This window comes from Lissotriton vulgaris, chromosome 8 (genome assembly GCF_964263255.1).
Source record: "Lissotriton vulgaris chromosome 8, aLisVul1.2, whole genome shotgun sequence".
NCBI lineage: Eukaryota > Metazoa > Chordata > Amphibia > Caudata > Salamandridae > Lissotriton > Lissotriton vulgaris.
In genome coordinates this window covers 23,213,458-23,239,579 of record NC_141696.1, presented here as the reverse complement: position 1 = coordinate 23,239,579, position 26,122 = coordinate 23,213,458, and the positions used below count along the sequence as shown (strand labels likewise).

General features: G+C 51.5%; 1 protein-coding gene across 1 annotated transcript in view; it reads left to right on the top strand.

The window, feature by feature from the left end:
- Positions 1–26,122, top strand: part of LOC147693274 (pepsin A-like) — a 132,274-nt gene that overhangs the window by 49,184 nt on the left and 56,968 nt on the right. Inside the window, exons 2-3 of the mRNA XM_086933668.1 lie at positions 1,845–2,001; positions 12,266–12,383. Coding sequence (XP_086789794.1) covers positions 1,845–2,001; positions 12,266–12,383 — 275 coding nt within the window. The remainder of the gene's footprint in view (positions 1–1,844; positions 2,002–12,265; positions 12,384–26,122) is intronic.

The window sequence follows — 26,122 nt, the reverse complement described above, 5'->3', positions numbered from 1 at the left end:
CTGTCTGCCACATGTCACATATTCCAATTCCAGCTAGTTAGCCTTGGAGGTTTAAGCACTAAGGGCTAGATGTAGGTAAATAGGTTTTACCGATTCTAAAATACCGAATTTTACTGATTCGGTATTTTAGAATCGGTAAATCCTATGTAGGTAATTAATCGGTAAAAAATACCGAATCGTTAAGATTCGGTACCGAATCAGTAATTACCGTTTCGGTATTTGCTATTCATTCCTATGGGCCTGGAGGTCCATAGGAATGGATGTCAATTACCGAATCGGTAATTACCGATTCAGTAATATTGGGAAAAGTCAAGGGTGGCAGGGTGTCACTTTGACACCCTGTTGCACCCCTCATTAATGCTGGTGTGCACATGTGGCATACATACATGCCCTAAGGACATGTATATCTGTTACATGGCACAGGTGTAAATGAACATTTATGCATTTATATAGGAATTCCTTATTTACCACCAACTAATAGTTGGTGGTAAATAACGAATTCTTAAAGCCCAGAAGCACTGTTTACAGTGCTTCCTACATCTCATTTACTGATTCGGTAAATACTGAATCGGTAAATGATGATTCGGTAAATACTGAATCGGTAAATGATGATTCGTTACTTACCGAATCGCTAAAAAAGCCTCCTACATAGGAAAAGGCTTTTACCGGTCGGTAACGGCCGATTTCGGCCGTTACGGACCGGTAAAAGCCAACCTACATCTGGCCCTAAGTGACTTATTTACGAGAGGCCTGCGCTGTCGAGGCTGCACTTTGTTTGACAAACTGGAGGGGCAAGCCTCATAGATTTGGAGTAAGGGAAGGCAGTACAAAGCACTGCGCTTCCTCACTCTGCAGCAAGGAGGCGTTCAATAGGCGTTAAGGTGGGTTTTCCCATGCAACACCCATGGATTTTGAAGCTACCCCGATTTACTTAATCCCTACTTGTGCAGGAGTCCCTTCCTGCACACAAATAATCCTCCTGCTATGGAGGCACACTTGCACCATGGTGCAGGGGTGCTTACGCAGGTGCTAGGCAGCAAATTGTGCACCAGCATGTGGGGCACGGACAGGAATTCACCATGTTTTGTAAATAAGGTGCATTCCTGCCCTTTCACATTGACACTGGGTAGTGCAGCAAGGTGACTCACAGTGGTGCCCTGCGCCAGTTCCTCATAAATTAGGCCCTAAGTGCAGATGTGTGTAACCTGCACTTTGTGCTTTACAATCCCAGTTAGAAGTTTCAGTGTTGATTCAGTTGTACCCTAGCATCAAGTGTAAGAGGTTCCAGACACAGCAAGGTAGTTCAGGGGGTGTGGTGCCTGTTGCAGTGATCTCTGCGCACTATGTAGGCATCACTTGCATTGCCATATGGGCACTTAGATGGTTAGGGTTTATTTTTATTTCTTAACTTTATGTGGCATGATATAGTCTGTGGCTGGGTGTCAGTGCACTTTACAGATGCACACATATAGTAAACAGTGAAGTGTAACAAGGCTGGTGAGAAAGAGGCATGCAGTGATAGCATGCTGAAGAAACACTGGGGTGAGCTGAATGGAAACAGGGAGCTCAAGTACAAACAAGAGAAGGAAAAGGCAGCAGACTTAAACAAGGTGAGATTAATACTCCAATTGAACAAAATTGTGTCAGTGTGATGATGGCCCTGTGTCCCATGTGCGATGGGTGGGACTAACATCCCCTCTTCTGTGACTGATAAAGTCTGGATTTTCCAGTCAAATCTTCTAATGAAATACTCGTTTTGCATTGTGCGTTGTCTGTTTGTCTCTACATTTTTGCAGTGTACCCCTTTCTGTAAACTTACCTCTGTCTCATGGCTCTGTCTCTAGGGTCCCTCTTAGAAGAGTAAAGTCTGTAAGAGAGAAGCTCAGAGAAGAAGGGAAGCTGAAGGACTTCCTGATGAACCACAACATCGACCTCGCCAACAAATACAAGCGACACAACGGCACCAAAGTGGCCCTTGAGCCAATGGCCAACTACTTCGACGTAAGCGCCTCTCCGTTGTGTGTGGTACCAGGGGCTGCTGTAGTGAGGCTGAGGGGCTTATTGATGGCAGCTGTAAATATTAACCAATCAGACACTCGTATGTGGACTTAAGCATTTTTCATGACGTCAGGAGAGTGTGTATTGACTTCTGAGAGTAGCTAATGTGTTCAAAATATAGGATACAGGTTTAAAGATGACATTCACAAAAAGTGGTTCCACAAAAACACACTGACATTTTTTAAATGCAGTCTTGTGAACTGACCTATGTTATGTACAACCGGTTGGTCCACAAAATACCAAATGTCAGGGGGGGTGCACAACTAACTGCCTAATTAATATTCATAAGGTAGGTGACAATTTGTGGCCCCCTGATATTGACGACTCGGTAGTGGCTGCAGGGTCAGCAGACCACCATGCCCTTGACCCTTGAACCTGCTAGGTAGGTAGCACCCCCTGTGTGTCCTTGTCCCAGCTGCCGCTGCTGAGGAAGTTCGAGGCCCTCCTCCACCCGCAGGCTACCACCTGCACCTCATCCCTGGTGGCCAGCGATAGGCCGTATGTTTGTATCATCATCTGTATCTTTATTGTATTGCCTTATTGCTATTTTGGTGTCTGTGACTGCTGTTGTCTGTTTCCCTGGCGCCTGTATTTGGTCTGTGCCCTCTCTTCCTTCTGTTTTCCTTGCTGCCCATTTGCCTTCTGTTCCCTTCGTTGCCCCCATGTTTCTCTGCACGTTTTTACCTTTTGTTCCCTTTGTTGCCCCGTGTTTCTCTGCCCGTTTTTGCCTTCTGTTTCTTTGTTGCCCCCGTAATTCGATGCCCGTCTACTCCCTTCATCGCCCCTCACTGCTCCAGCTCCAGCCACTGTGTCCCCTGTGGCCCCGCCCCCCTCACTGACCATACGCTGCCCCTGCCCTGCCTACCACCACCCAGCTGCTACTCCCTTCCACCTCCTCATATTTGGCGCCTGCTGGGCGCGCCTAAGGCAAGTCCATCTGTGCCCGTCCACACCTGCACCGCGTCCAGCGCCAGAACCCCTGGTCACCACACCCGCCACAACGACCGCTGCCGCTACGATGCCACCACCACACTCCACGCTCTCAACTCCGGACGGACCCACACCTGCTTCAAAGACGCCTCCAAACGCACACAGGGCCCCTTCACCTACCTGAACTGCAGCTACACCAGCATCAGAGCCGCCGAACCACTCGCCAAGAAAGGCTACAATCACCTCCGATGCATCCTACTGAGCATCCGCTCCCCAGGCAAAGATGCCGTCGAGCTCTGGGACCTCCTCAGCACTTCATCCCCGGACGTTGCCTTCCTGACATAGACCTCCTCTGCACCCAACATCACCATTAAGCATGAGCGGGAAATCCGTTACGCTCGCGGATTTTGCGGATTTTTGGGAAATCCGCAATCCGCGAATTTTGCGGATTTCCCGCAAAATCCACAAAAAAAAATCCGCGAGTGTAACGGGTTCAAAAGTTGAACCCCCACTCATGCAACTATTTTACAATGGCGCCAGCAAGCTGCCAGCGCAGTTGTAAAATAGTTGCAAAGTTAGCTTGCACAGGAACCACTAGATAAAACGAAGCAGGTGCTGCTTTATTTTATCTAAGTGCTTCCTGTGCAAGCTAACTTTGTAACTATTTTACAACGGCGCTGGCAGCTTGCTGGCGCCTTTGTAAAATAGTTACAGGCACAGCCTTACACAGGTCACTCAAGGGACCCCTGCGCCCTTCAGGGCGATTGCATAGTAACACACACATGGTCACTCAAACTAGTTGCTCAAATTCAGTGACTCATTCATTAGCCCAAAAACAATCCTGAGCGTCTTCGAGGCTGGACAGGTGTGCCTCTTCCCAAATCTACCGTGGAAAATCAGCTGTGATGCTGGGTAGAGGGCCACCTTTGCATGGTCGCTCGAACTAGTTGATGCTCAAAATCAGTGACTCATTCATGAGCCCAAAAACAATCATGAGCGTCTTCGAGGCTGGACAGGTGTGCCTCTTCCCAAATCTACTGTGGAAAATCAGCTGTGATGCTGGGTAGAGGCCTTTGCATCCTTGACTTTCATGAGCGCAATCCCCGTGCTGTTCCTGTGGCCAGGAGCTTCTTTCTCTTCATATAATTGTGTTCGCACGGGTTGCTGCAAGTTCGCACGCGTTTTGTACAATTTCGCAATTTGCGAAATTGTACAAAACCCTCGCGAACTTGCAGAAACCCATGCGAACATAAAAAAAAATCTGCATATTCGCGAGAATTCGCGGATTTTGCGGATTGCGAGTTCGCAAATCCGCAAAATTCGCGAACGCGAGATTTGCAAAATTCGCCCATACTTAATCACCAGACGGCTACAAGATCACACGCAGAGACCGCTCCGACGGAGTCGGAGGAGGAATCACCATCGTCCACAAGATCAGCTTCTGACTTTGTTTTACTGTGTGCTGCATTTATTTTTTTCTGGTTTTTGAACTCTGGGAACCTTACCACTGTTGTTCAGTGCTATAGTGCAAGTGCTCCCTGTGTAAATTGTGGTTATGAATGGTTATTCGTGATTGGCATATTTGATTTACTGGTACGACCCTAGTAAAGTACACTGTGTGTACCCAGGGCCTGCAAATCAAATGCTACTAGTGGGCCTGCAGCACAGATTGTGCCACCCACACATGCCGCCTTTCAAAGCGTTCTTAGACCTGCCACTGTAGTGCCTGCGTGCAGTTGTGACTGCCTTGCCAACCTGGCGAGTGCATCCAGTTGCCAGGCCCAATCCTTTCCTTTTATTACTTGTAAACCATACCTAAGGAAGGCCACAGGTACCGCTGAGGGCAGGGTGTGGTTTATGTGCAAGGTAGGACACGCACTGGTGTGATTTACATGTCCTGATAGCAAAACACTGCTTATTTCTTTTTTCACTATTGCAAGGACACACAGCCTGATTCATGTAGGTAAATTGCACTCGCAAAGGGCCAGATTCTCAGAATCTGGCCCTTAGCGAGTGCGATTTTTGCATTTGGTATTCATGATACCAAATGCAAAAATCGCTATGTAAGAATTCGCATATTTGCGTGGAATGGCATTTAAGGAATCTCTAATAGAGATTCCTCAAATGCTATTCATGACACACAACAAAATTGCGATTTTGGACTTTTGGGGCCGCTATTTACCGACAGGTCAGACCTGTCGGTAAATAGCAAAAACTCAGAAAAATGCTTTTAAAAGCATCATTCAAAGTTGCATGTAGCACACACACATGTCCTTTGGACATGTGTGTGCGCAACACCTGTCCAAAAGTGCATTTTAGGGGTGCTACAGGGCGTCCTTTGGACACCCCTGGCACCCTTAAAATCGCTATCTCAGTTGCGAGTAGCAAATTGCTACTCGCAAATCCCCATTCATTCCAATGGGCCTCTTGGCCCATAGGAATGATTGGGGAGTATTTGCGAGTAGCAAATTGCTACTCGCAAATAAAGAACATGTAGGAATCGCTATTTAAGTAGCAATTCCTACATGAATGCCGTTTTGCGTGTCCTCAATAGCGATTCGCTATGATTCGCTATTAGGGACACGCAAAACGGCATGTACATGAATCAGGCTGTATCTCTTCTATAGGTTATCATTGGAGCTTTGTAACATTTTACAAGTTTAACTTTCAGTTGGGAAGAGATAGATATTTGGAGTTCCTTGAACTCACAATTTAAAAATACATCTTTTAGTGAAGTTGGTTTTTAAATTGCATGTTTGAAAATGACACTTTTAGAAAGTGGGCATTTTCTTGCTTAACCATTCTGTGTCTCTGCCTGCCTATGGAATCCCCATCTGGTTTGGACTGACAGGGGATGTTTGTGCATTCCCTCTAGAGAGTCACACAGAGGGAGCGCAGGTGTTCCCTGATTATCCTGATGGACCATTACCAGGCTGATGGTCTTCCTGAGCTAGAGTGGTGGGAGGATTTGTGACTAACACCTGAATAAGGCAGAGTCTGTCCTCACACAAAGCTGTCTCCATCTCCTGTAGTGTATCTGGAGCCATGTCAGGGAAGGGCAGGGCTGTGTGCACTACAAAGTCTATCCTTTGAAGTTTGCCTACTTCGCAGGCAGAATCTGGTATAAGTACTGGAGCAGTGACCCCACATTTTTGGAATGCTTCTGTTCTAGGAGGAGAGTCTGCGAAGAAGAGCTGGAGAAGCTGCTTGTTGCTCTGTTTTGCTGCCCTCCTGCTACCTGCTTCTGACTTGTACAGTGAAACAACTGGACTTTGCTTTCTATATCCTGTTTCCAAGCTTCTTCAAGGGCTTGTGCGTGCTTGCCTCATGTTAAGAAGTCTCAGGGCCATTAAAGACTTCACCTGCAGCCCTTGAACTCCTCTGCTGGGAGTTCGGACATGTTGAGTGGTGCCAATCCCAGTTCTGGGCCCTCAGAGCCGGCTTTGTTACAGAGAACAGAAGAAAATATAAGCATCACCCTTCAGTGCCTGTTTTTCCTGCCCCAGCAATGCCTTGCGGTAGCAAAAACCACTGCATTGCCACAGTGCGGCCAAAAAACCGACGCAGAGCCTGCCATGAGCACCATGTCTCTGACGTCTGAGCACACCCGCTCTGACTCCAACGCAGGCCCTGCTGTGTGGCTGAAGGAATCAGCGCATCAACTGCCACGCTGCTGGAAAATCAACGCATTGTCTGTTTCACTGCATAAACACTATGGTGCAAGGGTACCTTTGTTGGCAGAAGAAAGCTTACTTTAGCGGCAACACTAGGGAGATTACAGGGGTGTGCCGTGTCTTTGTATTACAGTGAATCCCTGTGTTTTCGGACTTGTACACCACACTCTGTCATTCCCTTGTAAATATGCCCCTAAGGTTTACTTTATTATTGAGTGCCTTCTCTATGTTTAAAATAATTGAGGTGGTTGAATAATTGGATAAAGTGTACGTAACCCTGGTTATCATCAACATGTTTTAGCCCTTGTAGTTAGGCCACTAAGGGTCTGCAGCTTTCAACAGGCTTTTCTAATGTATTCTGTGTTCTCTTGTATTTTTGTTCTTATAGTCATGACCTTGTAAGAATGAACTCATAAGACAACACACTACATAAAACATACAATCAGGCTAGCTGCCCAAAATTCAAGAGTGGTAATTAGTCACTAGTATATGCTAGCGCTCATTGTGATTCTCTATGTTAGGGAAAGAGTACAAGGGACAAAAGAAAAGCACTTCACACTTGCATGCATCCATGCAGTGTTAAAGCCCTTATGTGGGTGCATGCTGCAGCTTTAGTGATAGCTACATACATAAAAAATAGTGAATGCAAGAAATTGGGTTATTGATTGAGAGGGATGAGAACCCTACTCAAATAACAACCACAATCTTTTTCAGGGTGAACCAGAAAAGTCTCTAAATTAATCGGTGCTTAACCCTCTAGTATCTTGGCACTAAAGCAGCATGCAATCAGTAATAATGTGAACAAACAACACAAGAAAATTCCCAGCCCAATTTAGGACAATAGAGAATAATGTAACAAATAAAATGAGTCTAACAGAACAAAAATACAATCAGTAGAACCACAGAAAGTTTTAGGAAATATAACGACTAAAAGCACCACTCATGTTCATCTGGTCATTCTAGACAGGAGGAAAGTCACAAATTCAGGCTTATCATTAAAACACACAGGCCAGATACAGGGACTAGGTTATTCCTGCTGAAAGGTGTATTTCTCAAGTCCCTCATGAAAAGTCCAGGTAGTGGTGAAGTAGGCCACAAGAAGCAGGGAAAGCGTTGCTGTCATTGCTGTAGCGTGAGCAGCAGGGCAGTCCACTGGGGACCAAGGCAGGCCTCGAGCAGCAGAGCAGATCTCTAGTAGCAGCAGGGCAGTCCTCTGGGGAACAAGGAAGACCTCATGCAGCTGGGCAGTCCTCTGGGGAACAAGGAGGACCTCATGCAGCTGGGCAGTCCTCTGGGGAACAAGGAAGACCTCATGCAGCTGGGCAGTCCTCTGGGGAACAAGGAGGACCTCATGCTGCTGGGCAGTCCGCTTGGAAACCAGGGAGACCTCATGCAGCTGGGCAGTCCTCTGGGGAACAAGGAAGACCTCATGCAGCTGGGCAGTCCTCTGGGGAACAAGGAGGACCTCATGCTGCTGGGCAGTCCGCTTGGAAACCAGGGAGACCTCATGCAGCTGGGCAGTCCGCTTGGAAACCAGGGAGACCTCATGCAGCTGGGCAGTCCGCTTGGAAACCAGGGAGACCTCATGCAGCTGGGCAGTCCTCTGGGGAACAAGGAAGACCTCATGCTGCTGGGCAGTCCGCTTGGAAACAAGGGAGACCTCATGCTTCTGGGCAGTCCTCTGGGGAACAAGGAAGACCTCATGCTGCTGGGCAGTCTGCTTGGAAACAAGGGAGACCTCATGCTGCTGGGCAGTCCGCTTGGAAACAAGGAAGACCTCATGCTGCTGGGCAGTCTGCTTGGAAACCAGGGAGACCTCATGCTGCTGGGCAGTCCTCTGGGGAACAAGGAAGACCTCATGCTGCTGGGCAGTCCGCTTGGAAACAAGGAAGACCTCATGCTGCTGGGCAGTCCTCTGGGGAACAAGGGAGACCTCATGCTGCTGGGCAGTCCGCTTGGAAACAAGGAAGACCTCATGCTGCTGGGCAGTCTGCTTGGAAACCAGGGAGACCTCATGCTGCTGGGCAGTCTGCTTGGAAACCAGGGAGACCTCATGCTGCTGGGCAGTCCGCTTGGAAACCAGGGAGACCTCATGCTGCCGGGCAGTCCTCTGGGGAACAAGGAAGACCTCATGCTGCTGGGCAGTCCGCTTGGAAACCAGGGAGACCTCATGCTGCTGGGCAGTCCTCTGGGTAACAAGGCAGTCCTATATTTCTATAATATCCAAGACTGTACGGAAGGAGTGTTCTGAGGGTCCAATATTTATATTTGACACCATCATTTGGGGTGGGGGCATTTTCTAGGCTACCCCCACATTGGGGGCTGGAAAGTTCTTCTCTTTTCCTGCCAGCCTCCAAGACGTCATGGAGTGGCAAAAGACTCGTGTCCGGTCCCTTTGTTTGTGTGCTGGAGGCAGCCCTTGCAAATGGTTGGGGCAGGGAATAGCTTTGTCCCAACCATCTTGCCAGGATAGTCCATCCTGCCCGACACTATCTAATTTGTCTCACTGTCTGAGAGGAATACCCAAAGCCCAACAGCTAAGCCATTAACAGTCATGTGACTCGAGACACTGGTAGTAGGCACCAAATAGCTAGGAGAAGAAAATGCCAATGATCGAAAAGCGGAATTTTCAGAATAGCGACTTGAAATCCAACTTTGCCATTAACAAAGGTTTTAAATTACAATTTATTTGAGATGAGAACATGACTTTTTACCTGTTCCAATCAAAAGTTAGCACTAATTGAATGTAATAATGTAACCCAATGTCATATTAGCCCCTGATTGATTGATTGATTTATAGGCCGTGGGTTAATGCATTACCATATACTTGGGACTTGTAACTAGGTTAAATGTACCAATCCTTTGTAGACCAATCTTACAGCAGTTTAGGGAGGAAGCAGAAGCACTCGAGCACAGCTTATGAGCGGTAAAGTGCTTGGAGTTCTAATGCCCACAAAACACATTTTAGAGGACAGGAGGGTGACAGCAAACCTTTGGGGGAAGACCACACAAAGGATGTCAGGTCTCGCAGAGAACATTCATAGCGTAACACTGCATATTGCTTATTCATTCTCTTAGGCTAGAGTGAACGCAGATCAAACCAAAACATTGGTTATTTATGCAAGGTTCTAACATTATAAGTATTTACTAGTACTCCCACAAGGTCCGGCAGGGCAAGCCCCCATAGCCACACTCTGTTACACATCAATGAAGAGAGGAGCACTTAGCATGTATGTATTAGGAAGTATCAATGGTAGTTAACCAGCTGTCCATTAATTGCTGAGGCGTAATGAATACTCACCGCTCAAAGGGGGTTGTGTAGTAGGCAGTACCGACTCGATCACCGCTGAGCCATTGCTTTCATGTCTGAAAGGTAGAAGGAGAATATTTGAGCATGGTGTTCCTCTGCGCAGTCCACTCCCCAAGTATCTAAGGGAGTGGGATCATGACTCTCAGGTGTGGGTGGACCTGTACTCTGGAGTAGGAGAGATTTGTTGTCCTGTGGGGGCTCACCTCCTCATATTTCAATAAAATCAACAGTATGCCAACAATCTCTATCTTGCTTTAGTGGAGTCTCCCTTTAGTTATTTAGTACTATTGTTACCCTCGTTAAACACAGTCTCACGGGTGCTTCTGGGTATTGCAGTCATCCTCTGTACTTGCCACATGTAATGGTTGCTGTTATTTAGAAATAGTCAGATAAAATGCCTGAGTATTCTCTAGGTAAATACCACTGTGAGTGCACTTGAAGGATTCTTAATGGTATCACAGAAGATGTGTTTATAAGTGATGCAATATGTACTCTATTCCACATTCTGTTCTTTTCACTCATGTCTGGTTGTGCCATTATTGTTTCATGAGCCATGGGGGGAGCTCCATGTTTCTATTTTGCCTATATCTGTCTCACGGACCAACTGGTTCAGTCACATCCACATTGCACTTCTTGCCTTTGTCAGCTTTGTCCTGATGTTCTGTTCACAGATTGAATTGGTCTGATTCCATGGAAGGTTGCCATTGAGACTTGTCAGATGTGTCCTCAACCTGTGTATCCATCTCTGCTCTTGTTTCATAAATATCTTTTTCATGTGTATTGTTGTATTTCTCTTTTCTATCCCAGTCCATCTCAGATTATTTTCATGGTGGCCAATACCTACAAAGTGTGGAGTCAATGTTGTTATGCTTTGTTGACATCCAGTTTTGCTCCAACGTTAAATAATCCAAAGTTTGAGTTTTCTTGTAGTCATCCCTTTGTATTTTTGTCCGCACAGACATTTAATCAGGTAAATCACATTAACTGAGCAACAATTAGTGACTTCTCTGTTCCAGACCTGTGATAGGCCTACGGCAAGCCTGAATCGAGTGTATTGGTGTGTGTAGTATAGGAGCCTACTGAATATTGTCCACAGGGCAAATGTCATTTAACCTGTGGTAGGCCCACAATGTATTAGGCTCCTGTGTGTTGAGTTTCTTGGGTCTTGAATGGACTAACCAGCTGCTCAAACTTGTATTTCGCTTACAAAAGAACAGTGGTTTCTCCAGGTGTAATCTTTTGATGTTTAATATGCACCAGGGATTCATAATAATCTTTCTTTTTACCTCGTTCAAGCGTTTAATTAATGCGCTTACACAAACTAGTTGTTGTGGATCGATTCTCACTTTGTCAGTAAATAAAGTTCTCAGTGGCTTTAGCTAGCCCCTTTGTTTTGCCTTTTCAACTAGCATTTAAGGTAGTTTCTGGATAGCAATCTTTTGTGAGTTTCCCATCAGGTTGGCACTCCCCCAGATTAGTGCAATTACGGCTTATTCTCAAGAATTGACCTACTGACACATTTTCTTTCAGCGCAAGGGAATGTTCACTATCAAAGTATATTGGACTGTTTTTGTCAGTAGGTTTTGTATACACTTTGGTTGTGAGTATGCCTCTTAATGCTCTTATTACTAGGCCCAGGAAGGAAAGCTCCTGATTACTAACATTCAGAGCACATTCAAGGAATTCATTTTGAGGGTTCAGCCATTCTATAAGGTCTTGAACGGAGGTTTTGAGCCTTGCCATCATCGGCGTAGCATCGCTATAAGCGGATGTGTCTAAGATAGGGATTATTGGCCCATGAACATGTAAATGGACTATGCTCGGTGCAAATGTGCTGCCCATGGAAGTGTCATGTCTTTGTTCCTATATGATGCCCTCAAACTCGAGAACGTTTCTAACGTGGGCTAGTCTTGCAAGTTTCATAATCAACATGCTGGGGTATTCTGGGTCCATGTTGCCTCTCGTAGCAGATTCTCCAAAGCCCTTAAGCTTTCTTCTTGCGCTATGTTGGAATAGAGGGCTTCAACGTCTAGGCCAATCAAAAACTCTGTGTTAGGGTTGAATGGCATCCCTGCTGGTTAGCAGATGTTTGTTGCCCTTTAGGAAGGCTCATCAATGTTGTCCCACTTGTTTTGTGCTGTGCTACTGTGCTTCGAAGTTACACAGCTTGAATGTGCAATGATGTGCCTGCAAACAACCCGCATGGACCTGCTTCATGTCATTTATTAGGTAACTAATGACACACTTTTTGTGTGCTGTAAATAAGCACCTTTCCTAATGTTCCCTTCTGCAGAGTTATTATGCTGGAAGGATCAATATTGGAACCCCTGGACAGGAGTTCAGGGTGCTGTTCGACACCGGCTCTTCCAACCTGTGGGTCCCGTCCGTCGAGTGCAACAGCACAACCTGCTGTAAGTATGGAAGGATGGTGCAATGATCTACGCTTTATAATTATTGTACATGCTGATTTACTACAGGAGGGCACAAAAACATGACACACTGCAAAAATTGGGTGTAAAATCGGCCATGTAGTTGCATATTGGCATGTCCACAACTTCGTGATGCCATTTATTTGAGCATGCGCCGCAGCAGAGAGCTTCTGTAACTCTACACCTCTAGCTAGGCTCTTCTTTATACTCCAGGGGCCCGATTCACAGAATGAACTTAAGACTCAATCCTAAACTTACTACTATTTTGGTATTCACAGAATGCACTTACTACTTTTGGCATTCACAAAAGTTACGATTTTGTCTTAAGTTTGTCTTAAGACAAACTTAAAACAGACTTAAGACAAACTTAAGACAGACTTAAGACATACTTAAGACAAAATCCTAACTTAAGTCTGTATTAAGTTTGTCTTAAGTCTTTCTTAAGTTTGTCTTCAGACAAACTTAAGACAAATCCTAACTTCTGTGAATACCAAAATTAGTAAGTTAGTTCTGTGAATACCAAAAGTAGTAAGTGCATTCTGTGAATATCAAAATAGTAGTAAGTTTAGGATTGAGTCTTAAGTTAATTCTGTGAATCGGGCCCCAGAAGCATTGAGGTTGCCTTCTCTTTTCCCTAATGTTTATTTTTCTAACATAGTATCTACAAGGAGTGGCATGGTAGTGTATTAGCCAGAGGATTGCAGTTGGAAACTGATTGGGCAACAAATATCCATTGTCACCTGCTTTCATCACAGATGCAAGCAAAGTTTTGCCAACAATACAGAGCAGTGTCATTCGGCTTCATTCAGACATTGTTGAGGAGTAGGATAAGTGGAAAGAATATCTTCCAAGTGATACCATAGTCAGTAGGACCTCTGCTCAGCCACTGCTGGCTCACCTTAGACTTCACACAATCACAGGCTTCAGTTTGACTTGCCCTTTCTAAGCCAGAAGCTTCTTCCAAAGTGCCTCTCTAGGCTCTTAATAGTATTCATTCCTCCTGATAACTTGCAGGCTTCTTGACATGACTACTCTGCCACTGAATGATGTCACACTGATGCCCCCAACCTACCACCAGGCACATATCTGCCATCTGTACAACATGGCTGACAAAGTCCTAATATTCCACCATTACTACACAAAAGAAAGGATACATGTCTATTAAGTTGGTCATGGGCAACTGTTCCCCTTTGGTAACACTACGAGCCATACTGTGATTTACTAGGAGGTGCTATTGGGACACTGCCCAATCCCTGCTGATTCTTGGGGATGACTCTGTCAGCTTCTTGCTGCCAAGGGGGTTTGTGATAATGACCCCTAGACACAAGGGAGGTTGTTCATTGACACAAGTGGCCGGCCATGTGGCTGGAGACTACCTCCTCTACCCTTCTGAAGGACCAGAATCTATTTTCAGGGATCCCATCTGCCTGATGGGGACCTCTGGGGTGAAAGTGCTTCTGCCAGTGCAGCGGATGCACTTTAACCACTTTGAATGTTGACTGCCATGCTGAGGCTGCCCACATGGCATTCCGTTGGGTGAATGTGTTGCTGAAAAGTAGAAAATTTAAGACTGTGGCACACACAGAGTTTTCTCCCTGGACATCAGGGACATTTCAAGATTTAACATCCTTGGTTTACCATGCCTTGCCCTGTAGTCCGTCCATCATCCCTTTTTGTATCTCTTTGCCCTGTAGTCCAGTCCAGCATCGTCACCCTTCCCTAAAGAGACCTGGTGGCCCGGTGATAGGCAGGCCAACATGTAAAGGGATTCGCAGGATACGTGGTCACAGACTGTATTCACAACAAACTCAACTATCTGTGGCTGCTCAAATAATGTTTGTTATTACCTTACTCAATGGGAGACTTTTCTTTAACATAGCCAACATGGGACTTTGATTATGACATGAGTTGTTAGGGGTCTAAGGCTCCTGCTAGGAGAGAAAGAATCTTTCATCAGGGTCTTTTGCTAGCATCTGACCTGGGTGCTGGATGAGTTATTGTTAATTACTGAACATATTGTTTTCAAAGTATCATATTTACAGAACAGTAAAGCATTAATAATGCAAATAAATATGCATGATACCAGATTCATTACAAGAATTAAAATGTCAGTGATTGCTGACTCATTTTGTAGTCATCATTATTTAAAAAAATTGAAACGTAATGTAATGTAATGTAATGTAATGTAAAATGTAATGTAAAAAAGATTTATAGAGCGCGACATACATCGGACGGTTTCTTGGCGCTGTACACTAAATCATAAAGAGACAGAGGAGGGAGGGAGAGGGAACTTATGTGTAAGCACAGCGGAAAAGGTGAGTTTTTAGGAGCGACCTGAAGTGAGGGTAAGAGGAGGAAAGCCTGAGTTCCAGTGGGAGAGAATTCCAGAGTGAGGGGGCCAAAAAAGAGAATCTGAGGCCTCCATGCTTTTTGAGCCTAAACCTGGGCGTCTGAAGGAGAGCATGGTGGGAAGAACGGAGGGGTTTAGAAGGGACGTACAGGTGCAAAAGAGACGAGATGAAGGAGGGGCCGATGCCGGCCAGGGATTTATGGGTCAAACAGCCTAGTTTGAATTTACAGCACTCTGATACAGGAAGCCAGTGGAGGGCTTTAAGTAGAGGACGGACGTGATGGTGTTTTGGTTGATGGTAAATCAGGCGGGCTGCCTGATTCTGTATCAGCTGTAATCTTTTGATTTGGTATTGTGGGATACCTGCGTACAAAGCGTTGGCATAGTCAATCCGAGAGATGACTAATGCCAGCAACGCCAGGGTGAGAGCTTCGGTGGTCAGAAAATGAGCTATTTTACAAATTTTTCTGAGCTGGTGGAAGCAGGAAGACACTGTAGCACTGACCTTGTGTTGCATGGATAGATCATGTGAAATATAGACGCCCAAGCTTTTTACCTTGTCAGCAGGGCAAGGGGAGGGGCCAAGGGCAGGGGGCCAGAAGGTGGAGTTCCAGGGGTTGGATGAGCCTCCGACAAGAACAAGCTCCGTCTTGTCAGGGTTGACTTTGAGATGGTGAGTGCCCATCCAGTTGCTGATATGACAGAGGGTAGACTGGAAATCCTGAGCTGCATCCTGCGAGGAGTCAAGATTGAAAATGAGCTGAATGTCATCTGCATAGTTAAATGCAGTGACATTCCTTCCCCGGAGGGAGCGGATCAGGGGGGTGAGGTACAAATTAAAAAGAAGTGGGGACAGAGACGAGCCCTGTGGCACACCGCAGGTGAGTTTCATCCTGTCAGCCGAAAAGTGGGAGAGTCGGACAGATTGGTGGCGGTTCGTCAGGAATGAACGGACCCAGTCAAGGGCCGTCCCGCCGATACCAGCCTCTTTGACACGGTCGACCAAGATGGTGTGGTCGACCGTGTCAAAGGCCGCCGATAGATCCAAGAGAATCAAGGCTTGATGGGTGTTAGAATCAGCGCCTCTACGGAGTTCCTCCATTACAGAGAGAATGACCGCCTCAGTCGAATGGGCGGGTCTAAACCCAGCTTGCTAGGGGTCCAAGAAGTTGGAGTCATCAATGAAAGAACTGAGGATACTAGTTACATACGTCTCAAGTACTTTGCTTAGGTAGGGAAGAAGGGAGATGGGACGGAAGTTGCCCATAACTGTAGGGTCGGCAGTGGGTTTCTTTAGAATGGGAACTACCTCCGTGTTCTTAAACTGGCTGAGGACCTCACCGAGCAGAAGGGAACTGTTCAGGAGGGCCAGTGGAGGGGCGGGGCAGGCTGAAAAAGCAGCCCGGAGAATCGCGGGAGGGCAGCAATCCGTGGGGGAGCCAGAGGAAACTTTGTTAAGCAAGGCGATGAAATCGTCTTCTGATAAGGGGGGGAACTGAGTCAGAGAATGAGGGTTAGTGGAGGGAGCAGCCTCAGTGAGGGGTGTAGTCGGGGGTGTGGAGGAAATACTGTTTTTGATTTTGCTAATTTTTTCTATGAAGAAGCAGTTGAGGGAATCACAAAGTGCTTGAGATGGAAGGGGTTTGATGGTCACCCTATCCGGATGTGAGAGTTCTTCTACAATGGCGAAAATGTCTTTAGATTTTTGCGCGGAGTTGAGGATTTTGGTGGAGAAGTAGGTGGTTTTGGCGGCTGAAATTGCTCGTTTATATTCTCCCAGTAATTTTAAAAAAGGTGCTCTTTTCGTACAAGGTTTCCTTTATATAATGTACAATTCTCACTGCATTAATCTATCAGGAGATTCTGGAAGGTGATATTCATTTATAATGTAGTAAACCAGTATTTGAGAAAAAAGAAAGCACAAAGTATTGCACAACGTGCATCGAATGAGAAGTGGCACAGTGTACCCTGTGGGACCAGGAATCCTGGGTTGAGAAGCGATCCTGTGCCCCTGCAAGTGGGTGACTTAGAAGTCAGTGATTTTAATGTACTTACATCTAGGGCACTGACCTAAACCATGCCTCGTACATGCACCAGGGGGCATTGACTGTGCCATGCACAACATACCACTTTTAATTTCTGGACCAGATGAACCACGCTCAGGTCGCACCACCTTCTTTGGTGGCTCTGTGTACTGTTGCCCAGATGACAGCGGATGCCCCTGAAGTGATAATTTCTTAACCCCCCATGAGAGACTTGTAATACTGTGCACTTTACCACACAAGGAGGAATGCCCAGAATAGTTAAGAGCAGATTCAGACATTTAGGCTGATTTCTTAATATTCCACAGGGACCACTGTTAGAACACAACTTTGTATGAGCTGCTCATTCCACCACAACATAGCAATGTTTAAATGCGCATCTGTCAGGGTCACCATAGAATGCCTTGCGTCCCACTATCACTGCACTCTGACTGATGGATGTAAAAGAGGAAGCAAGACTGACCGGGGTACACGGACCATCTTTTGTTCTATGAAAACATACAGCTTGGTATACCAGTCATATGTCAGCCATCTGGATCCTTCATAAACAAGCGCTCGTGTTAAGTGCTGAAAACAAACAAATAATGAATTCCCTAAATACTACGAAAAATGGGAGGAGTGGTTGAATAATAGTAATTGCTCTCAGGGGAGGGTTAAAGACAGGAAGAGGTATGACGCATGCATGACATTACAAATGAGGAGAACGATTAGGAAAGCAACGATGGAGGCTGTAAATAAGAAGCATATGGGCGGGCTGAAGCACACAGAATATATGTAACATGTCTCTCTTTGAGACAGTGCATGCTTACCGCCTAGAGCTGAGACCTAAAAATGGCAGTGCCAATAGGTATCTGGAAAATATTGATGTGCTATGATCCACATACATACATGAAATACTGTGCATTCTCAGCACAATGCTAAAAAAATCCAATCACAAAACGTGCCTACACATACCTCTTATATCACGTGTGCTCAGAATTTTCACAAAATATGTCTTCTGCACATAAATTGCAATAAAATAATAAAACAGGCATCCACACATACCAGTTGCAGTAATGGTGGTCTCATGATTCACAGACACACCTATGCAAGCATAGGGCATATATTCCACATACTCCTCACTCCTGGTCCCACAGGGAAGCACAGGATCATTTATCCATATACCTCATTACAAATGTCCCCGCATACCTCATATGTGCACACATATCTCATAAAAAATACATCTACACATTCTATACATTGTAACCAATACTCCTAAAACATGTGTCCACACATTCCTTCAAAAACCTGTATCTCCACATTCCCCATGTTCTCTCCCAAATCTCTATGTCTACATGAACAAGTGTTAACGCATTCCTTATGTGTTCACACAGACTTTGTGATCACACAGACTTTATAAAGCATGTCTACTTTACCAGCATTAAACCTTTGTTTCCACATGTCTGATATTCAACCTCATAATCCTAGAGAAGGCGCTCCGCCCTACCCATAATCAGGCAGAGGGGTGCCCCACCTAGAGAAGGCGCTCCGCCCTACTCATGATCAGGCAGAGGGGTGCCGCCCCTAGAGAAGGCGCACCGCCCTACTCATGATCAGGCAGAGGGGTGCCGCCCCTAGAGAAGGCGCACCGCCCTACTCATGATCAGGCAGAGGGGTGCCCCACCTAGAGAAGGCGCTCCGCCCTACTCATGATCAGGCAGAGGGCCGCCCCACCTAGAGAAGGCGCTCCGCCCTACCCATGATCAGGCAGAGGGCCGCCCCACCTAGAGAAGGCGCTCCGCCCTACTCATGATCAGGCAGAGGGGTGCCGCCCCTAGAGAAGGCGCTCCGCCCTACTCATGATCAGGCAGAGGGGTGCCCCACCTAGAGAAGGCGCTCCGCCCTACCCATGATCAGGCAGAGGGGTGCAGCACCTAGAGAAGGCGCTCCGCCCTACCCATGATCAGGCAGAGGGGTGCCCCACCTAGAGAAGGCGCTCCGCCCTACCCATGATCAGGCAGAGGGGTGCCCCACCTAGAGAAGGCGCTCCGCCCTACTCATGATCAGGCAGAGGGGCGCCCCACCTAGAGAAGGCGCTCCGCCCTACTCATGATCAGGCAGAGGGCCGCCCCACCTAGAGAAGGCGCTCCGCCCTACTCATGATCAGGCAGAGGGGTGCCCCACCTAGAGAAGGCGCTCCGCCCTACTCATGATCAGGCAGAGGGGTGCCGCCCCTAGAGAAGGCCCTCCACCCTACTCATGATCAGGCAGAGGGGTGCCGCCCCTAGAGAAGGCGCTCCGCCCTACTCATGATCAGGCAGAGGGGTGCCGCCCCTAGAGAAGGCGCTCCGCCCTACTCATGATCAGGCAGAGGGGTGCCCCACCTAGAGAAGGCGCTCCGCCCTACTCATGATCAGGCAGAGGGGTGCCCCACCTAGAGAAGGCGCTCCGCCCTACTCATGATCAGGCAGAGGGGTGCCCCACCTAGAGAAGGCGCTCCGCCCTACTCATGATCAGGCAGAGGGGTGCCGCCCCTAGAGAAGGCGCTCCGCCCTACTCATGATCAGGCAGAGGGCCGCCCCACCTAGAGAAGGCGCTCCGCCCTACTCATGATCAGGCAGAGGGCCGCCCCACCTAGAGAAGGCGCTCCGCCCTACTCATGATCAGGCAGAGGGCCGCCCCACCTAGAGAAGGCGCTCCGCCCTACCCATGATCAGGCAGAGGGCCGCCCCACCTAGAGAACGCGCTCCGCCCTACCCATGATCAGGCAGAGGGGCGCCCCACCTAGAGAAGGCGCTCCGCCCTACTCATGATCAGGCAGAGGGGTGCCCCACCTAGAGAAGGCGCTCCGCCCTACTCATGATCAGGCAGAGGGGTGCCCCACCTAGAGAAGGCGCTCTGCCCTACTCATGATCAGGCAGAGGGGTGCCGCCCCTAGAGAAGGCGCTCCGCCCTACTCATGATCAGGCAGAGGGGTGCCGCCCCTAGAGAAGGCGCTCCGCCCTACTCATGATCAGGCAGAGGGGTGCCCCACCTAGAGAAGGCGCTCCGCCCTACCCATGATCAGGCAGAGGGGTGCACCACCTAGAGAAGGCGCTCCGCCCTACCCATGATCAGGCAGAGGGGTGCCCCACCTAGAGAAGGCGCTCCGCCCTACCCATGATCAGGCAGAGGGCCGCCCCACCTAGAGAAGGCGCTCCGCCCTACTCATGATCAGGCAGAGGGCCGCCCCACCTAGAGAAGGCGCTCCGCCCTACTCATGATCAGGCAGAGGGCCGCCCCACCTAGAGAAGGCGCTCCGCCCTACTCATGATCAGGCAGAGGGGCGCCCCACCTAGAGAAGGCGCTCCGCCCTACTCTTGATCAGGCAGAGGGCCGCCCCACCTAGAGAAGGCGCTCCGCCCTACTCATGATCAGGCAGAGGGGTGCCCCACCTAGAGAAGGCGCTCCGCCCTACTCATGATCAGGCAGAGGGGTGCCCCACCTAGAGAAGGCGCTCCGCCCTACTCATGATCAGGCAGAGGGGTGCCGCCCCTAGAGAAGGTGCTCCGCCCTACTCATGATCAGGCAGAGGGCCGCCCCACCTAGAGAAGGCGCTCCGCCCTACTCATGATCAGGCAGAGGGCCGCCCCACCTAGAGAAGGCGCTCCGCCCTACTCATGATCAGGCAGAGGGGTGCCGCCCCTAGAGAAGGCGCTCCGCCCTACTCATGATCAGGCAGAGGGGTGCCGCCCCTAGAGAAGGCGCTCCGCCCTACTCATGATCAGGCAGAGGGGTGCCCCACCTAGAGAAGGTGCTCCGCCCTACTCATGATCAGGCAGAGGGGTGCCCCACCTAGAGAAGGCGCTCCGCCCTACTCATGATCAGGCAGAGGGGTGCCCCACCTAGAGAAGGCGCTCCGCCCTACTCATGATCAGGCAGAGGGGTGCCGCCCCTAGAGAAGGCGCTCCGCCCTACCCATGATCAGGCAGAGGGCCGCCCCACCTAGAGAAGGCGCTCCGCCCTACTCATGATCAGGCAGAGGGGCGCCCCACCTAGAGAAGGCGCTCCACCCTACTCATGATCAGGCAGAGGGCCGCCCCACCTAGAGAAGGCGCTCCGCCCTACTCATGATCAGGCAGAGGGCCGCCCCACCTAGAGAAGGCGCTCCGCCCTACCCATGATCAGGCAGAGGGGTGCCCCACCTAGAGAAGGCGCTCCGCCCTACTCATGATCAGGCAGAGGGGTGCCGCCCCTAGAGAAGGCGCTCCGCCCTACTCATGATCAGGCAGAGGGGTGCCCCACCTAGAGAAGGCGCTCCGCCCTACTCATGATCAGGCAGAGGGGTGCACCACCTAGAGAAGGCGCTCCGCCCTACTCATGATCAGGCAGAGGGGTGCCGCCCCTAGAGAAGGCGCTCCGCCCTACTCATGATCAGGCAGAGGGGTGCCGCCCCTAGAGAAGGCGCTCCGCCCTACTCATGATCAGGCAGAGGGCCGCCCCACCTAGAGAAGGCGCTCCGCCCTACTCATGATCAGGCAGAGGGGTGCCCCACCTAGAGAAGGCGCTCCGCCCTACTCATGATCAGGCAGAGGGGTGCCCCACCTAGAGAAGGCGCTCCGCCCTACTCATGATCAGGCAGAGGGGTGCCCCACCTAGAGAAGGTGCTCCGCCCTACTCATGATCAGGCAGAGGGCCGCCCCACCTAGAGAAGGCGCTCCGCCCTACTCATGATCAGGCAGAGGGGCGCCCCACCTAGAGAAGGCGCTCCGCCCTACTCATGATCAGGCAGAGGGCCGCCCCGCCTAGAGAAGGCGCTCCGCCCTACTCATGATCAGGCAGAGGGCCGCCCCACCTAGAGAAGGCGCTCCGCCCTACCCATGATCAGGCAGAGGGGTGCCCCACCTAGAGAAGGCGCTCCAACCTACTCATGATCAGGCAGAGGGGTGCCGCCCCTAGAGAAGGCGCTCCGCCCTACTCATGATCAGGCAGAGGGGTGCCCCACCTAGAGAAGGCGCTCCGCCCTACTCATGATCAGGCAGAGGGGTGCACCACCTAGAGAAGGCGCTCCGCCCTACTCATGATCAGGCAGAGGGGTGCCGCCCCTAGAGAAGGCGCTCCGCCCTACTCATGATCAGGCAGAGGGGTGCCGCCCCTAGAGAAGGCGCTCCGCCCTACTCATGATCAGGCAGAGGGCCGCCCCACCTAGAGAAGGCGCTCCGCCCTACTCATGATCAGGCAGAGGGGTGCCCCACCTAGAGAAGGCGCTCCGCCCTACTCATGATCAGGCAGAGGGGTGCCCCACCTAGAGAAGGCGCTCCGCCCTACTCATGATCAGGCAGAGGGGTGCCCCACCTAGAGAAGGCGCTCCGCCCTACCCATGATCAGGCAGAGGGGTGCCCCACCTAGAGAAGGCGCTCCGCCCTACTCATGATCAGGCAGAGGGGTGCCCCACCTAGAGAAGGCGCTCCGCCCTACTCATGATCAGGCAGAGGGGTGCCGCCCCTAGAGAAGGCGCTCCGCCCTACTCATGATCAGGCAGAGGGTTGCCGCCCCTAGAGAATGCGCTCCGCCCTACTCATGATCAGGCAGAGGGGTGCCGCCCCTAGAGAAGGCGCTCCGCCCTACTCATGATCAGGCAGAGGGGTGCCGCCCCTAGAGAAGGCGCTCCGCCCTACTCATGATCAGGCAGAGGGGTGCCGCCCCTAGAGAAGGCGCTCCGCCCTACTCATGATCAGGCAGAGGGGTGCCGCCCCTAGAGAAGGCGCTCCGCCCTACTCATGATCAGGCAGAGGGGTGCCGCCCCACCTAGAGAAGGCGCTCCGCCCTACTCATGATCAGGCAGAGGGGTGCCCCACCTAGAGAAGGCGCTCCGCCCTACTCATGATCAGGCAGAGGGGTGCCCCACCTAGAGAAGGCGCTCCGCCCTACTCATGATCAGGCAGAGGGGTGCCCCACCTAGAGAAGGCGCTCCGCCCTACTCATGATCAGGTAGAGGGGTGCCCCACCTAGAGAAGGCGCTCCGCCCTACTCATGATCAGGCAGAGGGGTGCCGCCCCTAGAGAAGGCGCTCCGCCCTACTCATGATCAGGCAGAGGGGTGCCCCACCTAGAGAAGGCGCTCCGCCCTACTCATGATCAGGCAGAGGGCCGCCCCACCTAGAGAAGGCGCTCTGCCCTACTCATGATCAGGCAGAGGGGTGCCGCCCCTAGAGAAGGCGCTCCGCCCTACTCATGATCAGGCAGAGGGGTGCCGCCCCTAGAGAAGGCGCTCCGCCCTACTCATGATCAGGCAGAGGGGTGCCCCACCTAGAGAAGGTGCTCCGCCCTACTCATGATCAGGCAGAGGGGTGCCCCACCTAGAGAAGGCGCTCCGCCCTACTCATGATCAGGCAGAGGGGTGCCCCACCTAGAGAAGGCGCTCCGCCCTACTCATGATCAGGCAGAGGGGTGCCGCCCCTAGAGAAGGCGCTCCGCCCTACTCATGATCAGGCAGAGGGGTGCCGCCCCTAGAGAAGGCGCTCCGCCCTACTCATGATCAGGCAGAGGGGTGCCGCCCCACCTAGAGAAGGCGCTCCGCCCTACTCATGATCAGGCAGAGGGGTGCCCCACCTAGAGAAGGCGCTCCGCCCTACTCATGATCAGGCAGAGGGGTGCCCCACCTAGAGAAGGCGCTCCGCCCTACTCATGATCAGGCAGAGGGGTGCCCCACCTAGAGAAGGCGCTCCGCCCTACTCATGATCAGGCAGAGGGCCGCCCCACCTAGAGAAGGCGCTCCGCCCTACTCATGATCAGGCAGAGGGCCGCCCCACCTAGAGAAGGCGCTCCGCCCTACTCATGATCAGGCAGAGGGGTGCCGCCCCTAGAGAAGGCGCTCCGCCCTACTCATGATCAGGCAGAGGGGTGCCGCCCCTAGAGAAGGCGCTCCGCCCTACTCATGATCAGGCAGAGGGGTGCCCCACCTAGAGAAGGTGCTCCGCCCTACTCATGATCAGGCAGAGGGGTGCCCCACCTAGAGAAGGCGCTCCGCCCTACTCATGATCAGGCAGAGGGGTGCCCCACCTAGAGAAGGCGCTCCGCCCTACTCATGATCAGGCAGAGGGGTGCCGCCCCTAGAGAAGGCGCTCCGCCCTACCCATGATCAGGCAGAGGGCCGCCCCACCTAGAGAAGGCGCTCCGCCCTACTCATGATCAGGCAGAGGGGCGCCCCACCTAGAGAAGGCGCTCCGCCCTACTCATGATCAGGCAGAGGGCCGCCCCACCTAGAGAAGGCGCTCCGCCCTACTCATGATCAGGCAGAGGGCCGCCCCACCTAGAGAAGGCGCTCCGCCCTACCCATGATCAGGCAGAGGGGTGCCCCACCTAGAGAAGGCGCTCCGCCCTACTCATGATCAGGCAGAGGGGTGCCGCCCCTAGAGAAGGCGCTCCGCCCTACTCATGATCAGGCAGAGGGGTGCCCCACCTAGAGAAGGCGCTCCGCCCTACTCATGATCAGGCAGAGGGGTGCACCACCTAGAGAAGGCGCTCCGCCCTACTCATGATCAGGCAGAGGGGTGCCGCCCCTAGAGAAGGCGCTCCGCCCTACTCATGATCAGGCAGAGGGGTGCCGCCCCTAGAGAAGGCGCTCCGCCCTACTCATGATCAGGCAGAGGGCCGCCCCACCTAGAGAAGGCGCTCCGCCCTACTCATGATCAGGCAGAGGGGTGCCCCACCTAGAGAAGGCGCTCCGCCCTACTCATGATCAGGCAGAGGGGTGCCCCACCTAGAGAAGGCGCTCCGCCCTACTCATGATCAGGCAGAGGGGTGCCCCACCTAGAGAAGGTGCTCCGCCCTACTCATGATCAGGCAGAGGGCCGCCCCACCTAGAGAAGGCGCTCCGCCCTACTCATGATCAGGCAGAGGGGCGCCCCACCTAGAGAAGGCGCTCCGCCCTACTCATGATCAGGCAGAGGGCCGCCCCGCCTAGAGAAGGCGCTCCGCCCTACTCATGATCAGGCAGAGGGCCGCCCCACCTAGAGAAGGCGCTCCGCCCTACCCATGATCAGGCAGAGGGGTGCCCCACCTAGAGAAGGCGCTCCACCCTACTCATGATCAGGCAGAGGGGTGCCGCCCCTAGAGAAGGCGCTCCGCCCTACTCATGATCAGGCAGAGGGGTGCCCCACCTAGAGAAGGCGCTCCGCCCTACTCATGATCAGGCAGAGGGGTGCACCACCTAGAGAAGGCGCTCCGCCCTACTCATGATCAGGCAGAGGGGTGCCGCCCCTAGAGAAGGCGCTCCGCCCTACTCATGATCAGGCAGAGGGGTGCCGCCCCTAGAGAAGGCGCTCCGCCCTACTCATGATCAGGCAGAGGGCCGCCCCACCTAGAGAAGGCGCTCCGCCCTACTCATGATCAGGCAGAGGGGTGCCCCACCTAGAGAAGGCGCTCCGCCCTACTCATGATCAGGCAGAGGGGTGCCCCACCTAGAGAAGGCGCTCCGCCCTACTCATGATCAGGCAGAGGGGTGCCCCACCTAGAGAAGGCGCTCCGCCCTACCCATGATCAGGCAGAGGGGTGCCCCACCTAGAGAAGGCGCTCCGCCCTACTCATGATCAGGCAGAGGGGTGCCCCACCTAGAGAAGGCGCTCCGCCCTACTCATGATCAGGCAGAGGGGTGCCGCCCCTAGAGAAGGCGCTCCGCCCTACTCATGATCAGGCAGAGGGTTGCCGCCCCTAGAGAATGCGCTCCGCCCTACTCATGATCAGGCAGAGGGGTGCCGCCCCTAGAGAAGGCGCTCCGCCCTACTCATGATCAGGCAGAGGGGTGCCGCCCCTAGAGAAGGCGCTCCGCCCTACTCATGATCAGGCAGAGGGGTGCCGCCCCTAGAGAAGGCGCTCCGCCCTACTCATGATCAGGCAGAGGGGTGCCGCCCCTAGAGAAGGCGCTCCGCCCTACTCATGATCAGGCAGAGGGGTGCCGCCCCACCTAGAGAAGGCGCTCCGCCCTACTCATGATCAGGCAGAGGGGTGCCCCACCTAGAGAAGGCGCTCCGCCCTACTCATGATCAGGCAGAGGGGTGCCCCACCTAGAGAAGGCGCTCCGCCCTACTCATGATCAGGCAGAGGGGTGCCCCACCTAGAGAAGGCGCTCCGCCCTACTCATGATCAGGTAGAGGGGTGCCCCACCTAGAGAAGGCGCTCCGCCCTACTCATGATCAGGCAGAGGGGTGCCGCCCCTAGAGAAGGCGCTCCGCCCTACTCATGATCAGGCAGAGGGGTGCCCCACCTAGAGAAGGCGCTCCGCCCTACTCATGATCAGGCAGAGGGCCGCCCCACCTAGAGAAGGCGCTCCGCCCTACTCATGATCAGGCAGAGGGGTGCCGCCCCTAGAGA